This window comes from Pristis pectinata, chromosome 3 (assembly GCF_009764475.1).
Source record: "Pristis pectinata isolate sPriPec2 chromosome 3, sPriPec2.1.pri, whole genome shotgun sequence".
Taxonomy (NCBI): Eukaryota; Metazoa; Chordata; class Chondrichthyes; order Rhinopristiformes; family Pristidae; genus Pristis; species Pristis pectinata.
In genome coordinates, this window is record NC_067407.1 from 62,874,693 (window position 1) to 62,889,127 (window position 14,435).

General features: G+C 43.0%; 1 protein-coding gene across 2 annotated transcripts in view; it reads right to left on the bottom strand.

Moving 5' to 3' along the window:
• LOC127568251 (olfactomedin-like protein 2B) overlaps positions 1-14,435 on the bottom strand; it is a 49,027-nt gene that overhangs the window by 18,530 nt on the left and 16,062 nt on the right. For both annotated transcript variants that reach the window (XM_052011776.1, XM_052011777.1), the window contains 2 exons: positions 11,907-12,089; positions 1,927-2,161 (listed from right to left, as the gene is read on the bottom strand). In XM_052011776.1, the coding sequence (XP_051867736.1) occupies positions 1,927-2,161; positions 11,907-12,089 (418 nt within the window). The remainder of the gene's footprint in view (positions 1-1,926; positions 2,162-11,906; positions 12,090-14,435) is intronic.

Genomic DNA, 14,435 nt, shown 5'->3' on the forward strand with positions numbered 1-14,435 from the left:
CTTCTATTCATATTCTGAATTTACCTTAAAGAGAATTGTTTTGTTCTTTAAATATGAGGAGAGGAGTGTTTGAGCTTAAATTAACTATTTTATTCAAAGCAGTGACTCGTCTCAGCTCAAAATCCAGAGTTATACTTCACCAGGTCCTAACTCCCAAAAATTTGCTTTCTCAAATACTTTTCTTTCACAGAATCATTTACTGACATTTGCTCTCATTGTTTACAGGGGTCGGTACATTTACATAATTACCACTCGCTGTCCGCCACATTTGTTGAGATATACACATGCTCCAAAGAACAAGTTGGGAGGCAGCTTTAGAAATGGGTCATCCTGTGATCCCTCTCGGCAATGAATTATAGTTGGACTTGTGTGACCTGCAGCCCAGTTGATTTAAGCTGGTCGCTGCTAATGTGAGACATCTGCCTCTTGCGGTATTGTATTACTCCTGCAGTAGTTACCCAAAAGCTTGCACGTTAAGAAAATGTTGGAAGTGATACTTTTTACTTAAGTCCTGCTACTTCAGCATAAATAATTGTTCCTCTTTTCAATGCTCTTTCTTACTGTCAATGACCACACTCCAATTAATGACGAACAGGGAGCCTGTCAAATCACAGCCTGGAGTCAATGTTGCTCTAAAGTGATCCATATAACTTTTCCTTCCACTTTCCCTTCTCTCTCAGTCAACACATAGTGGAAGGCGGTTCAACTCTGCACTTCTTATAATCAAGTTGATGGCGCTGCAAGGAGGAGCCTAGATCAAAGAGGTTTGGTTGCAAAACATTAAAAAGTCATAGTTTTTTCCATTTGTGATGTGAACTTGACTATCCTTGTTCAGAGAATAATGCAGTTTATGACCGCCTTCCTTCCAAATGTTCCACGAACTAAAGACATGTTTCCAAAGCTCAAGCAACACGGGAGTAAAACCATAGAGGCATTAGAAAACTGTGCTTTCGGGAAAGAAAACTTTGAACATTTTGGTTGTTGTAATAAAAATAACTGAAATGGAAAAAGGGTTTTTAACTGACAGACTGAAATCGTTCAATCAAGTAACAATTTGATTGCATTCTGATTGGTTGTGAGAAGGCAGTCTGCCCCGGGAAAGGATGTGCTCGCAACCAATGGCAAGCAGTGGATTGGGTGGTTGGAGGCAGAAAATTATGACATGACCTCCTGCAGGGGTAGGTCTGGCCACATCTGGCAATGTGACTGGAACTGGAAGAGATAAGGTTACACTCTACATGGGGGTGGTATTCTAAGCTTGCTGTTAAGGCTTGTGCATGGGGAGAAATGCTATCTGCAACTGGATAAAACATGAAAAAAATGTGGGTCCAGCATTTTGATCAGCACAAAAATTAAAACTGATCAGATTTTCCTTAACCAAGGGTGATGGTGGCTGTTTTGTAAAGCGTTGGGCTGAAGCCAAACAAGAGTGTGATTCTGCAGACAAAACTCTGTGCAGCAGCCATCAGCTTCGGAAGGTCCCAGACAAATATTTTCCTTGACAAACCCAAGTGCTGGTTTCAGACTGCTAGCTCGCCAAACTGATGTTGTGCCAAGGTAAATCACTCTGTGCCATGACACAAAATCAGAGAGGGAGAGTTTATGCGAATGGACTAAACACAATGGAAGGAAGAAGTGCAGAGGTGAGAATGCACTAATGAAGGGCAAATGTGTAAGTGGGTGCACTTGTGGGGAGGAAGTATGAAAGGAAACAACTCATGGACCACAAAAGGAGAAAATGTCCACAATGAAGGGGAAGGAGCCTACAAAGATTTACCTCCATCTCTATTAGTTCAATTTTAAGCAAGAAAGAACAAAGCTTAGATTTATTTTTCACGCCTTAACAATACCAGGATATCTGAAATCACTTCATAACCAATCTTTAAAACATTTACACACTGAGAAGAAACATAATGGTGCACTTACGCTCATCCTCTGCCACCTCTTCCTCTCCCACTGTTTCTGAGTCCTCTGAAGTTTTGGCCTTGTAGTATGTGGCTCGTATAATGGTTGGTCTTTGGGAATGCCTGTGTCTGTGGTGCCTCTCAAACCGCTTCTGCTCTGTGCGCAACACAATGAGTGGTTTGGTGTCTTTGTTTTCGCCCCTCTTCCGAAGGAGCTCTTTGTCAAACTTTTCAGGTTGCACATGGATGTGCCTTTCCTTCAAAGAAACCGGAATCGGACGATTCCCCAGGTTAACAAACCACATTGCAGCTTTGCAAAGTAAAATGATGATGCCTAGAAATCCTACCTCACCTTGCAGGAGCCACACCTGATAATGCTGGGATGTGGTACCTGTGTATGCTTTGAGCTCACAGCACTGTTTCCTTGCCAACCTTGGAGTTATCATTTGTGCTCCAGTGCCGTGCTACATGTAGACCCATCGAGCTAATTGGTGGCAGATTTCCAGCTCTTGAAGAGCACCTGTCCACTGATGGAAGTGTCCGTGGTGCAGACAGATAGAGTGGCTGTAATGGACAGAATGCAGGGAGGGAATGTACCCCTGCTTCACTGCCACACATCATCATACTTTATGGATAAGATTGCGAAGAGGACCCATGTGTTGTGCATCAGCAGTGCCATATGGCATGCAGATCTGTTTAAAAGGAGGAGGCATTGGAAATCACCTCTAGCAGTGAATATCCCTTCACCAGGGAGAAATGTAGTAAGAAATTCCATAAGTAAATTCAAGCTGTAAGACTTGGTGTCACGTTCCTTCTCTCCCCCTCTCTCTCTCTCTCTCTCTCTAACACTCAAACACACACACACACACACACACACACACACACTGTCTCAGCACTTAACTCAATCAGAGTTCACATCACACATTACGCACAATCACAACAATTGAACTTCAGCAATCAAGTAACGACAGGAGAATTTCCTGTGTCTTGCAGGATGAAGCCATTTGAACAGGTCCTGTCAAAACAGACTAGAGGGGTCCCTTCCAGTCCCGAAGTTGACCTGGAGGAAGGAAAGGGTATTCCTCCCGACAGATATTTGTGTTTCCCAGCCGTCACCCCAACTGGAGCTAAGGCAGGCATCCATGTCTTGAACCAGCTCTTTCAGGTGCCTATACTGCTCTCATTAATGAATGTGATGACTATGTATTTCTGATATCCACAGGACACTTCCTCCGAACTTGCCTAACAACACCAAACTCTTTTTATCTCTATCATTATAGAGTCGCAGGTGATACTACCCACCCAGCACCAACTCACGCATTCAGCGCACAGCGCATTTGATGAGGAAGAGGACACATATCATCGCCCCTGACACCAGCAAGTACCAGCTCAGATATTAGCACCACAACAGTTAAGCAGGCTGCATTCGAGACACATATTTCTCATGGAGCGACATCTGGCACTAGTGAGCTACAGTTAGTCCAGAAAAATGGGGAAACTGGTGTTAGTTCCCCAGAGAAAGAAGTCACACATCCCTTCTGCCCTTGAGGAGTTGGATAAGAACTTGCAGGGAAACACACAGAAGGCTGCTGCAGATGTATCTGGAAATACTTGGTGCTTGTCCAGCCTGCCTGCCATCAAGTGAGAGATCCCAAGGAGCATAGAGAAGTTCATCTCTAACCACTCACAAGATTTCAGCAGAGCCAGGAGCATGGCCTTTCTAGTTGGGAAATTATGGTCATTCAGCCAGACAGCATTGACAGTTCCCCAGAGCAGTAGCCAATGAAGCAACTTCCTGCTCCCATGGGGTCCATGCAAAGGTCATCAAAAGCCTTTGTGCTTCAGTCAACTCATTCTATTCTAACCACAACTCTGCTTGCTGCCACCCTGCAGTAAACTGCTGTTCTTCAGGAAAAGTGAGATGTCAATTGTTGCATGCTGTTGTTACCAGTACCATCCACTACCATCTGAGAGATGAATGTATGTTTTAGTGCAGAGAGCTATGATGGCAGTGGTGCGTTCTTGGCCAAACCACAGATAATCCATTGGACACCTGATTTCACAACTGTGCCACTGGTATTGTGGAGTTAGCAAGTGTCATCTTCTCTCAGAACATCAGGATGGTTCTCCCTTTCACTAGCTATCCCAACATTGTAGCCATTGAGATCAAGGCATCTTAATCCCAAAACAAATCTTTGATATTTAGTGCTGGTTATGGTCATTCATCTGCAATGCTACTGCTTGTTGGCTATGAAGGAATTAAAAATCTGCAAAACAGCTAATTAGAATGAGTCAAGGAGCGTGGAAGTAGACAAAACAAATGTCTTTGTTGTTGACATGTGGTGGAAGGAATGGAGGCCACTATTTTGTGAGACTGTTCTTGCAACCACCATTTTGTGAACTGTTCTCTGAACTGGATCTTGTTCAGGAATGGTGGATTAAAGCATTTGAAAGTGGACACAATGAAGCCCCTACTGATAACCTGCTGCAGACTTATGGAAGAGCAGTCTGTGTCTGTGAACTGAAGTAACCTGAGCCCAGTGTGTGACTTAAGCTGGATGTAACTGGTTTAAAGTAGCCGGATTCAGAAAAAACAAGGGAATGACATCAGAGGCAAGTCCTTATTTGGGAGAAGAGCAATGAGATAATGCTACCTGTGGCCTTGGGCCAGGGCCATTGAGAAGTGGACATAGGCTACCCAGAAGAAACGAAAGTGAAGCAAAATGGTATGGAACCAATAAGAAAATAAAATAATAATGAAGGATTTCGCGTGGAGAGCAATGAGAACTCCAGAGACTAACTATCGCAAGGAAGACCCTCACGCCAGGGGCAGGGAGAAGCAGGATCAATTGTTTGGTCAACAGGAGATCCCCTATTTCGGTGTAATATGTTGGAGAGATGGTCTGGGTAAGTGCTGGTACAGAAGGAAAAATAGTATTCAAGAACCGTTGACCTGGTGTCAACATAATTTACGTGGATATTTGTGTTGATACAATAAAGTGTGAATTTTGAATTAATTAAGATTTATGTGGTCATTTACCCAATCTAATTTGACCAAGGTAAGGGTCAGCATGCTGAAAGGGAGCAGCTTTCCCCCTGTCTGGCTGCAACTACAAGCCCTCTAAGTCCCATTGTCAGGTTGCTACTAAGGGGCAGCACATGGGAGAATTGCCTGCATTATTGTCATCTGGTAAATTCCATTTGACTTTTCTTTCCAAGATTTATATCAATTGAAAATTTCTCAAAAATTCATCTGGTATAATAACTTGAAATACAGACAGGATGACAAGGGAGTCTTCAGAAAGTAGGAACACTACATATTGCAATGCACTTCCTGTATGTAATCTTTATCTTAAACTTAAATGTAATGAATGCATTAAGACCAGATACATTATGGAGGTGACAGTTTTGTTCAATATCTGCAATAGTAGAAAGGACCTTGAACAAGATGGAACTGGTGCAAGAGAAAGATAGTTTTCTGGCAGTTATGTTTAAAGTGGTCAAGGACAAAGATTTTAACAGAGGCAGCAACCTATATTTTGCCATTGGGAGGGTAACTGGACTTTTTTCCCATGTTTTATTATCTTAAGACACTTTTGTTACCCTCAGAGGAAGCTTATGTTGCAAAGCCTTCCCTAGAACCTGCACCATAGGGAGTAATCCACCAGCGATTAAATATAAAATTTAAATTTTCTACTTCTTTCAAGTATGTGAAATAGGTGTAAATAATACCTTTACTGGGAACGCAGTGATTTAATGGAATGAGTAGCCTTCTTCTTGATATCATGAGTATCAGTACTCAAAGCCTAATGATATGGCCATTGTCATGTCCTCCAGACTACCCTGCATCTGGAGGGAGACACCAAAGATTCCTGGGGGAATCCAGTGGCTTTCATCTTATTGATCTCCATACCTTGCACTGGCAATGGTTAAGGTATTGAACATCTGGCTTGTATTGCACTGTCTTTGTGTTTGACCATTTGACATTAAATTACCAAGTTCACAAACTGGCACAATCTCATAGTTTATTGACCCATCTGCTGATAATCTCCTCAGGACTCAAAGCTGCACTCTTATAACTTGGCGCCTAACATGGCAATATTGTTGCCAAATCTGCCTTGGTTGAGTTGAAGGAGTATTTAAGAAGGATTTAAGAAGTCTTTCTGCTCTGACCAATACAGAGCAAGCCAACTGTGTCGATAATAGTCCAATTGCAAGGGTAGAAATTTTAATCATACCTCTTCTCTCTTAGCTTCCTTGCTGAAATACTTGATTACACTTAACAATTCCTCTGACGAAGGTGAGTAATCTTCATGAATGGAGCTGCTGATAATAAAGCTGTCTCATTTTTGCCTTTCATAAAGTCAGAGCCTTTGGTAATTAAGTCAGAGAATCCTTTCGGTGAAGGAAGTGATACCTTTGAATTTGCGTTTTATCATCAGAAGGGGTCAGCCGTTTTCCAGGGCCAGCATATTCACCTGAGGAATGGTTAGACCTTAAGTGGGACATGAATATCTGTCTTGGCCAGCCTTGTGCAAGATGGTTGCAGCTTTTATTATAGGCCCTGTGGAGTGTATAGAGCGGATACCTGAAGACTCTCTGGGCGCTAAGATGTTCCCTAACTGCTGACATTCTGCTCTTCCTCACCAACCTCTTCCACCTACACCTTCTCAATCTCCTCCTTCTCCTCTTGGACCTCAGACAAAGGCTGACCTCCTCCTTTGTGATGAGATTGTGGAGCTTCCGTCAAAGGACAATAAAGTGTCTGGAGACACAAGAGACTGCAGATGCTGGAACCTGGAGCAACAGACAATCTGCTGGAGGAGCTCAGTGGGTCGAGCAACACGCATGTGAGGAAAGGAACTGTCAATGTTTCAGATTGAAACCCTGCATCATTGTTTGTTAGAACCATAGAACCATAGAACACTACAGCACAGAAAACAGGCCATTCGGCCCTTCTAGTCTGTGCCAAAACGGTATTCCGCTAGTCCCATTTACCTGCACCCAGTCCATAACCCTCCAGACCTCTCCCGTCCATGTATCTATCCAATTTGTTCTTAAAACTCAAGAGTGAGCCCGCATTTACTACATCAGATGGCAGCCCATTCCATACTCCCACCACTCTTTGAGTGAAGAAGTTCCCCCTAATGTTCCCCCTAAACTTTTCCCCTTTCACCCTAAAGCCATGTCCTCTCGTACTTATCTCTCCTAATCTAGGTGGAAAGAGCCTACTCGCATTAACTCTGTCTATACCCCTCATAATTTTGTAAACCTCTATCAAATCTCCCCTCATTCTTCTGCGCTCCAAGGAATAAAGTCCTAACCTGTTCAATCTTTCCCTGTAACTCAACTCCTGAAGACCCGGCAACATTCTAGTAAATCTCCTCTGCACTCTTTCAATCTTACTGATATCCTTCCTATAGTTAGGTGACCAGAACTGCACACAATACTCCAAATTTGGCCTCACCAATGTCTCATACAACCTCACCATAACATCCCAACTCATATACTCAATACTTTGATTTAAGAATGCCAGGATGCCAAAAGCCTTCTTTACAACCCTGTCTACCTGCGATGCCACTTTCAGGGAATTATGTATCTGAACTCCCAGATCCCTTTGTTCCTCCGCACTCCTCAGTGCCCTACCATTTACTGTGTATGTCCTACCTTGATTTGTCCTTCCAAAATGCAACACCTCACACTTGTCTGCATTAAATTCCATCTGCCATTTTCTGGCCCATTCTTCCAGTTGGTTCAGATCCCTCTGCAAGCTTTGAAAGCCTTACTCGCTGTCCACTATGCCTCCAATCTTAGTATCATCAGCAAACTTGCTAATCCAATTTACACATTATCATCTAGATCATTGATATAGACAACAAACAACAATGGCCCCAGCACACATCCCTGAGGCACACCACTAGTCACAGACCTCCAGTCTGAGAAACAACCATCCACTACCACTCTCTGTCTTCTCCCACACAGCCAATTTCGAATCCAGTTTACAACCTCTCCATGGATACCTAGTGTCTGAACCTTCTGAACTAACCTCCCATGTGGGACCTTGTCAAAGGCCTTACTAAAGTCCATGTAGACAACATCCACAGCCTTTCCTTCATCTACTTTCTTGGTAACCTCCTCGAAAAACTCTACAAGATTCGTTGAACACGATCTACCATGCACAAAGCCATGCTGACTATCCTTAATCAGCCCTTGGCTATCCAAATACTTGTATATCCGATCTCTCAGAACACCTTCCAATAATTTACCCACTACTGATGTCAGGCTCACTGGCCTGTAATTACCTGGTTTACTTTTAGATCCTTATTTAAACAATGGAACTACATGAGCTACCCTCCAGTCCTCCGGCACCACACCCGTGGCTAAGGACATTTTAAATATATCTGCCAGGGCCCCTGCAATTTCTATACTAGTCTCTCTCAATGTCCAAGGAAATATCAGGCCCAGGGGGTTTATCTACCTTTATTCGCTGTAAAGTAACATGCACCTCCTCCTCTTTAGTCTCTATATGTTCCATGACACTATTGCCTGTTTCCCTTCTTTCCATATCCACTATGCCAGTTTCCTGAGTAAATACTGATGCAAAAAAACTGTTTAAGATCTCCCCCATTTCCTGAGGCTCCACACATAGACGACCACTCTGATCTTCTAGGGGACCAATTGTGTCCCTTACTATCCTGTTAATCTTAATATACCTGTAGAAACCCTTCGGGTTTACCTTCACATTAACCCAAGCAACCTCATGTCTTCTTTTTGCCTTCCTGATTTCCTTTTTTAGTATTTTCTTACTTTTTCTATACTCTTCAAGTACCTCATTTGTTCCTAGTTGCCTATACCTGATATACACCTCTCTCTTTTTCTTAACCAGATCGCCAATATCCCTTGAAAACCAAGGTTCCCAATGCCTGATAACTTTGCCTTTAATCCTGGCAGGAACATGCAAACTCTGCACTCTCAAGATTTTGCCTTTGAAGACCTTCCACTTACTGAGCACATCCTCGCCAGAAAACAACTTATCCCAATCCACTCTTCCTAGATCCTTTCTCATTTCCACAAAATTGGCCTTTCTCCAATTTAGAACCTCAACCCAAGGACCAGATCTGTCCTTATCCATAATTAGCTTGAAACTAATGACATTATGGCCACTGGACCCAAAATGCTCACTTACACATACTTCTGTCACCTGACCTGCCTGGTTCCCTAATAGGAGATCAAGTATTGCGTTCTCTCTCGTTGGTACCTCTATATATTGATTTAGAAACTTTCCTGAACACATTTTGACAAATTCCAAGCCATCCAGCCCTTTCACAGTGTGGGAGTCCCAGTCAATATGTGGAAAGTTCAAATCCCCTACTATCACAACTTTCTGTTTCTTACATCGGTCTGCTATCTCACGACAGATTTGTTCCTCCAATTCTCTCTGACTATTGGGCGGTCTATAATACAACCCTATTAGTGTGGCCACACCTTTCCTGTTCCTCAGCTCCACCCATATGGCCTCAGTAGACGAGCCCTCCGGGTTGTCCTGTTTACGCACAGCTGTAATATTTTCCCTGACTAGTAATGCCACTCCTCCCCCTTTCATCCCTCCCCCTCTATCACGTCTGAAACAATGGAATCCTGGAACATTAAGCTGCCAGTGCTGCCCCTCCTGCATCCAAGTCTCACTAATAGCAATAATGTCGTAATCCCACGTGCCAATCCACGCCCTAAACTCATCTGCCTTACCTACAATACTTCTTGCATTGAAATAGATGCACATAAGAACATTTCTATCACGTACAATCCTTTGATTTCTGTCGATACCTGCAGTCCTCGCATGACCATTTTCCTCCTCCACCTCACTATCTGCTCTAACACTCTGGTTCCCCTCCCCCTGCAAATCTAGTTTAAACCCCCCCCGGAGCAGCAGTAGCAAACCTACCCACAAGAATGTTAGTCCCCCTCCAGTTCAGGTGCAAACTGTCCCGTTGAAACAGGTCCCACCGTCCCTGGAACAAAGCCCAATTGTCTAGAAACATGAAGCCCTCCCTCCTGCACCAACTCCTTAGCCACGTATTTAGCTGCATGATCCTCCTATTTCTAGCCTCACTAGCTCCTGAGATTGCAACCTTGGAGGTCCTGTCCTTCAACTTTGCACCTAATTCTCTAAACTCTCTTTGCAGGACCTCCTCCTCTTTCCTATCCACGTCATTGGTCCCTACGTGGACCACGACATCTGGCTGCTCACCCTCCCTCCTGAGAATATCGAGAACTCGATCCAAGATATCACAGACCCTGGCACCAGGGAGGCAACAGACCATCTGGGATTCTCGATCACTCCCACAGAACCTCCTATCTGTCCCCCTAACTATCGAATCCCCTATCACTACTGCTCTCTTCTTTTCCCTCATTCCTTTCTGAGCCGAGGGTCCCGTCTTGGTGCCAGAGACGTGACCACTGCAACTTGTCCCTGGTAGGTCGTCCCCACCAGCAGTATCCAAAACAGTATACTTATTGTTGATGGGAACGGCCACAGGGGTGCTCTGTTTTTGTTGTCACAAAAAAGTGTCTGACCTTCTATGGAGGGTGCCCCTAGCACAGTGCAGACACCATCATCTCACTGAGGCCTCTCAAATGGATCCAATGGCACTTTTTTCAAAGAAGAGCAATAGAGTTATCTCTCACACCCTGACCAATATTTATCCCTATCTCAACTTCTCTGAAACAGCTTTGGTCAACATCATTGCTGCTTTTGGGAGCTTGTGTCTAATTTGGCTACTGTGTGTTATTTATTGCAACAGTGAATATACTTCAAGAGTACTTTCAAGACTAAAATGTTTTAGAATGTCCCAGGGTCATGAAAGGCAGTTTGTACATTCAAATCTTTCTCTTTGCACATGCTGATTGTATCTCAAGGTCCAAATCAAAATCTGCCCGACACAGCCCTGTTCACACTTATAAAGGGCTTGTTGTTGGGAAAGCGCCAGGGCCTATTTCTGAATTTCATTATGATATTAAAGCTGTAATGTCCCTTGCCCCTTTCAAAGTCTCACGGGAATTTCAAACCATCCCACTAATAATCCTTGATACTTTCAAATTATCCTTTCTCATCCCACGTATCTCCAAATTTCTAGAACCATTTATATTTCAATAAAACAATGGCTTAATACTTGTCCTGCCACATTTAGATGCATAGTCTTGGCACTTTGCCCCCAGGGGTCAGACTGAAAACAGCTTGGGCTGATTAGATCTGTTGGCCTGTTGTTTGGGATCCTAAACTGAAATGAATTTGGGCAGTCTCAGCTCTGTGCTGATTGGGCATTGAGCCCACAGCACAAAATGCTTAACTTGGCACTAGTTGGGTGATCACGCTCAGGGTAACTTAGGAAATGGAAAACTGGCACTTGCTGAAATAGTGGGACATGCTTTTTCCAGAGGCTGTGGCTCATTGTTGGAGCAGCATTGACAAAACCTTATTCTGATGTGGGCTAAAGGTGACTGGAAGTGCTTAGTTGCATTTTCATTGACTTTGTGCACTTAAGATCTAAATCTACCTCTCCTGTCCTGGCTGAGGAATCACAGACCTTGGAGGAATTCTCCTGCTGGGATTGACAAAACAGATTAAGCCACAATAATATGGAAAAGCAGCACTGCTGCCCAAGTTCAGCAATCAGCATGTTGAAAATGTTTGATGACAGCACTGGGTACGTTTCCTCATTGTAACCAACCCTCATCCTGAGGAGCACAAAACCTGGCAGTAACCACTGACACTTATGTTAAAACAGTTTGAACCTTCATCCACACATTTGTGCCTCAGTGGGCCAGATCTCCAGTTGGAGTGGAAACACAGGGAGAGCATTTGTAGACAAGACCTGCTTCCAAACCTTGGAGCAGTTCAATTTAGTCAAAGCTATTTTTCAGCTTAATTGTCTTGGATCCTTTTCTGATGAAAGAGATGAAAATGGGAGCCAGATGTTTGGATGCATTTGTTTGCCTGCTTACCTCTGATTGGGTGTAGGTGGCAGCCGCGTCTCTCTGCAGGAAGTTTGTGCCAATGTCAGTCATCTCTTTCTTCATGCTGCTTTGACCAGTTGTGTGGTTTTCTTTCTTCTCCATCGTACTCTGAACCTTGTTGGCATTGTCTGCGCTGGGCCTATCTCCTCCCAAAGTGTTTACATTCAGTGTCTGGAGAGAAAGGGAGATTGGTTAACCAGTGTGGAACCCCACTCTGCCTCCTCTTATTTCCTCATGCTGTCTTTTGATTGGCCCTTCTTTAGCTTTCACCAAGATGATTTCTGTAATTCCAAAATCTCACTCATACATTGGTACAAAGTACTATTCCTGAAAACTGAATTACAAGACATATCAACAATATTGGCTAAGGAGCATGCATGAACCAATTGATATCACACAAATTCTGCAAGCAGCTTTAATCATTTCATTATATTACTGCTTACCCATTCATTGAATAGATTTTATTTAATGGACATCACAGCTTGCCAGGTTGGTATTTGAACTCTTGATCTATGGGTTCCTAACTTACAACACCATTCTGCAATGCAATCCCTCAGTTGCTTACATTTAATCTTCAACAACCCTAAGCACTGCCTGTTGGCTCCTTCACATGTATCGTTGTCAGTTGTAGTACAATAAAGATGTGCAACTTTCTCTCTAAACCATAAGATTCGGCAGTACTTCCTTATATCCAATGCACTACAAAGCAATTCACTTCATTAAAACCTTTACTGATAACTGGTCCATTGAATTTGCCACAGAGCATGAACAAGCATGGAATTTTTCTGTGTTGGGGTATGAAGAGTATTCCGAACATGGCCATCTTTTCAATGTCAGAGATGCCTATGATAATGCACTGCTCTTTGCAGTGTAACAGGGCCAATAAACTATTTGAAGATCTGATCACCAGGTCCTGCTGTGCTTTTCCCTCCTATACATTGGGCTTCCTCTTTTCCTATCTTCAGTCCTGAAGAAAGGTCCTGATTCGAAACGTTGACCGCCTGCTTTTCTCCATGGATGCTGCCTGGCCTGCTGAGTTACTCCAGCATCATTGTGTTTTTCATCTAGATTCCAGCATCTGCAGTCCTTTGTTTCTCTAGATAAATATTCAATCTATATCAACACCTATCAACACAACCAGGATTACCTCTTCACCCCATATATTCTACATCTTTTTGTTTACTGTGGTAAGAACCATCTGTTTTATTCTCCATTTATAGTTGACATTTTCAGATATAGCCTATTAATTCTGCTTGCTTTTTCTGGAAGAATCTACATCTGAGGGTAGACAAGTAGATTACAATTAACATCAAAGATATCCAGGTGATATTCAATAAGAAGGGAAGTTTTCTCAATATTCTTAACAAGATTATCTCAATCAGCAACAGTGAAATAGATTATATGGTTGTTTATCTCTAATGGAGCTTGTGCATCAAAGGAAGCAGTGAAAATAAGAAGTGAGGGTCTGATTGCTAGGTTATTATAAAGGGATAAAATGATAAACTGAATGTTCAATGCTGATGAGCATTACACTCACTGAAAGGTTCACAATGGTATTTGGTTGACAGACCCAATCCATGCTCCTGTAAGCATAGATGAAAAGCACAGAAGGTTAAGAGACTGATTTCAGACACTATTTCACTTCAAATTGCTAATCGCATTTTAATGAGGAAAAAAAAATTACCTATTTGTAATCATGCACTAGGAAGGGAGAATTTTGAAAATCAAATAAAAATCTGCAGATGCTGGGAAATCTGAAATAAAAACAGAAATCCTGGAAACGCTCAGTGGGTCAGACAACATCTGTGGGAAGGAGGAACAGAGTTAATGTCTCAGGTCTAAGAGCCTTTGTCAGAAATGGAAAAGAAAGGAGATTTAAGTTGCAGAGAAGATGCAGGAAGGATGGATAGAACAAAGAGAATATCTCTGATAGGGTGAGACCAAATGGGTTAAGGAGAGTTTTATTTGGTCTGATGTCAATCAAGCACAGAGATAAAACTCAAGGTGGTTTCTCTGCACCCTGCTCACCTAAAAGTCCAAGTGAGCAACACTCAACGCAGTGTGACCTGAGGTCTTCAACAATAATTACCTCAGGGCATCATAAAGGCTACAATAGCAAGGGCAGCCATTCAGATTTTATGATGTTCTGCAAAAATTTTGATAGTTTGATCATGTCATCCTCCTCCAATGCCTCTTCACTATCTAGGTGACCAGATCACTCTTGCCTGCCTCCAGTCTCATCTAAAGAACCACCAGTATAGCCATCTCTTCCCATCCACACACTGTCATTGTTGGTGACCCTAAAGGATCTATTCTGGACCCCCCTCATCTTATCCTTCACCGACATCTACCAAAACACAACATTGGGTTCCCCACATAAGATGATGACATCTAGCTTTCCCTCAGCATCACCACTCTTGACCCCTCCACTGTCTCTAATCCGATGCAACCTGGTGAGGGACTTCCTACAATGCAATATTGGGATGACCAAAGCCATCAGTTTCGTCCCCATTACTA